Genomic DNA, 2,675 nt, shown 5'->3' with positions numbered 1-2,675 from the left:
ACCCCCTCCCCCCACCGCTGCTACGACGACTTCTCGGCCGCCCAACTCCGCTTCGTCCTCCCCTTGCGCCTCGAGTTCTTCTTCATCCTCTTCCTCGCCCCCTTCTCCGTCACCGTCTTCTGCTACGTCGGCTTCGTCCGCGCGCTGCTGGCGCGGCCGGCGCTGCCGGCGGCCAAACGGCGCCGCGCCGTGGGCCTGGCCGTGGCCACCATGGTCATCTTCGGCCTCTGCTTCGCGCCCTACAACGTCTCGCACGTGGTGGGGTTCTGGCAGGGCCGCAGCCCCGGCTGGCGCGTCTACGCCACGCTGCTCAGCGGCCTCAACGCCGCGCTCGACCCGCTCGTCTTCTACTGCTCCTGCGGCGCCGTGCGCCAGGCGCTGGCCGACCTCTGGGGGGCGCTCAGGAGCCGCCTTTTGGGAATAAATCGGTGAGAAACGGGTCAGAAGTGGTCGGAATTGGCGCGGGAAGGGTTAAAATGTGGTCGGAATGTGACATGAAAGGGTTAAAAAGTCAGGAAAACGCACCATGAAAGGGTTAAAAAAGTCACAAAGGGTTACGGAAGCCCCAACAGAAAACAACCAGAAAAAGACCCAAAAATGTCGGAAAAATCCCCAAAAATTCTCCCCAAAATTCCCCCCCCAAAATCCCTTAAAAGTTCCCCAAAAACTCCTCAAAATTCACCCAAAAAATTCCTCCAAGAATCCCGTAAAAATCGCCAAAAAATCCCCCCAAAATGGCCAAAAAATCCCCAAAAAATGGCCAAAAAATCCCTCAAAAATTCCCACAAAAATCCCTTAAAAGTTCCCCAATAACTCCTCAAAATTCACCCAAAAATTCCTCCAAGAATCCAGTAAAAATCGCCAAAAAATCCCCCCAAAATGGCCAAAAAATCCGTCCAAAAATCCCCCAAAAACTCCTCCAAAAATCCAACAAAAATGGCCCAAAAATCCCCAAAAATGCCCCCAAAAACTCCTCTAAAAATCCACAAAATTCGCTAAAAAATCCCCGAAAAATGGCCAAAAATTTCTCCAAAAATGGCCAAAAAATCTGCAAAAAATCCAACAAAAACTCCTCCAAAAATCCAACAGAATTGGCCATAAAATCCCCGGAAAATGGCCAAAAATTTCTGCAAAAATGGCCAAAAAATCCGTCCAAAAATCCCCCAAAAACTCCTCCAAAAATCCAACAAAAATGGCCAAAAAATCCCCAAAAATTGCCAGAAGTTTCTCGAAAAATGGCCAAAAAATCTGTCCAAAAATCCCCCAAAAACTCCTCCAAAAATCCAACAAAAATGGCCCAAAAATCCCCAAAAAATGCCCCAGAAACTCCTCTAAAAATCCACAAAATTCGCCAAAAAATCCCCCAAAAATTGCCAAAAATTTCTCCAAAAATGGCCAAAAAATCCGCAAAAATCCAACAAAAACTCCTTCAAAAATCCAACAAAAATGGCCAAAAAATCCCCCAAAAATGGCCAAAAATTTCTCCAAAAATGGCCCAAAAATCCCTCTAAAAACCCCCAAAAACTCCTCCAAAAATCCAACAAAAATGGCCAAAAAATCCCCAAAAAATGGCCAAAAAATCCCTCTAAAATCCCTCAAAAATCACCCCAAAATCACCAAAATATCCTTTAAAAATTCCTCCAAAATTCCCCAAAAATCGCCCAAAAATTCTTGAAAAATTCCTCCAAAATTCCCCAAAAATCCCATCCACAAATCCGCCATAAAGTCGCCCAAAAATGACCAAAAATCCCCAAAAAATGAACAAAATTATTCCACAAAAATCCTCAAAAAAACCCCCAAAAAATCCAAAAAATTTCCCAAAAATCCTCGAAAAAAAAATCTCCCCCAAAACTTCTTTAAAAAAAACCCCAAAAACTCCCAAAAAATTCCCAAAATTTACCACAAAACTCCTCAAAAAATCTAAAAATTAAAAATAATTAAAAGAAAAAAGGAAAATTTCCCAAAATAGACGAAAATTTGGGTTGGACATGACGTCATGGCACACGTATGACGTCATCCACGCGTGGCGCCGCCGTGACGTCACACATCGGAACGAAACGCCGCCAAAATCCCCAAGCGCTCGCGACGGGCGAAAATGACGTCAAGTCTGTCGCGACAGCGGCGTCCTTGCCGCCCTTTCGCCGTCGCCATGGCGACGGTCCTCCAGCGCCGCCCGCCCCAAGATGGCGGCGCCCCAAGATGACCGCTCCGCCCCGCGCGCCCTTGGCGCCTCTATGGTCGCGAGAGCTCCGCGCGGCCTCAACCAATAGAAGCGCTCCGTGGGCGGGGCCAACCCGTAAGTACACCAATCACACAGCGCAACGTCACGAAAGGGGAGTGGCCCACGCCGCCCCTGACCCCGGAAGGCGGGACGGGAACTCAACCGTGAGGCGGCGACCAATGAGAAGCGAGCGAAGGCTGGAGTAAAACGGGATTAACCAATCGGCGCGCGGGGGCGGGAAGCGCTGACCAATGAGAGGGCGGGGTGGGCGTGGCTTAGAGCTCGGCGCTCTCCGGCCGCCACCGCGTGAGTTCGGCGTGGGGGGGGAGGGGCGGCGGCGATTTTGGGGCGATTTCGGGCGATTTTGGGGCTTTTTGGGGTCACCCCCAGCGAGGTCTAGGAGGGGGCCGGGCGAGCTCCTTGGGGGAGGGGGTTTGGCGCGGCGATTTGGCGG

The 2,675-nt window shown here is 50.2% G+C and overlaps 1 protein-coding gene across 1 annotated transcript in view; it reads left to right on the top strand.

Annotated features, from left to right (window-relative positions):
• LOC121344895 overlaps positions 1–428 on the top strand; it is a gene marked incomplete at its 3' end in the record, with an annotated part of 2,125 nt that extends 1,697 nt beyond the window's left edge. Inside the window, exon 2 of the mRNA XM_041421220.1 lies at positions 13–428. Within this exon, the coding sequence (XP_041277154.1) occupies positions 13–428 (416 nt within the window). The remainder of the gene's footprint in view (positions 1–12) is intronic.
• Between the last annotated feature and the right edge of the window lie 2,247 nt (positions 429–2,675).

Source organism: Onychostruthus taczanowskii, unplaced genomic scaffold (assembly GCF_017590055.1).
Source record: "Onychostruthus taczanowskii isolate IOZ18803 unplaced genomic scaffold, ASM1759005v1 scaffold695, whole genome shotgun sequence".
In the NCBI taxonomy this organism is placed as follows: Eukaryota; Metazoa; Chordata; class Aves; order Passeriformes; family Passeridae; genus Onychostruthus; species Onychostruthus taczanowskii.
Note: the sequence above shows the minus strand (reverse complement) of the source record. Positions and strands in the feature narration are given on the sequence as shown.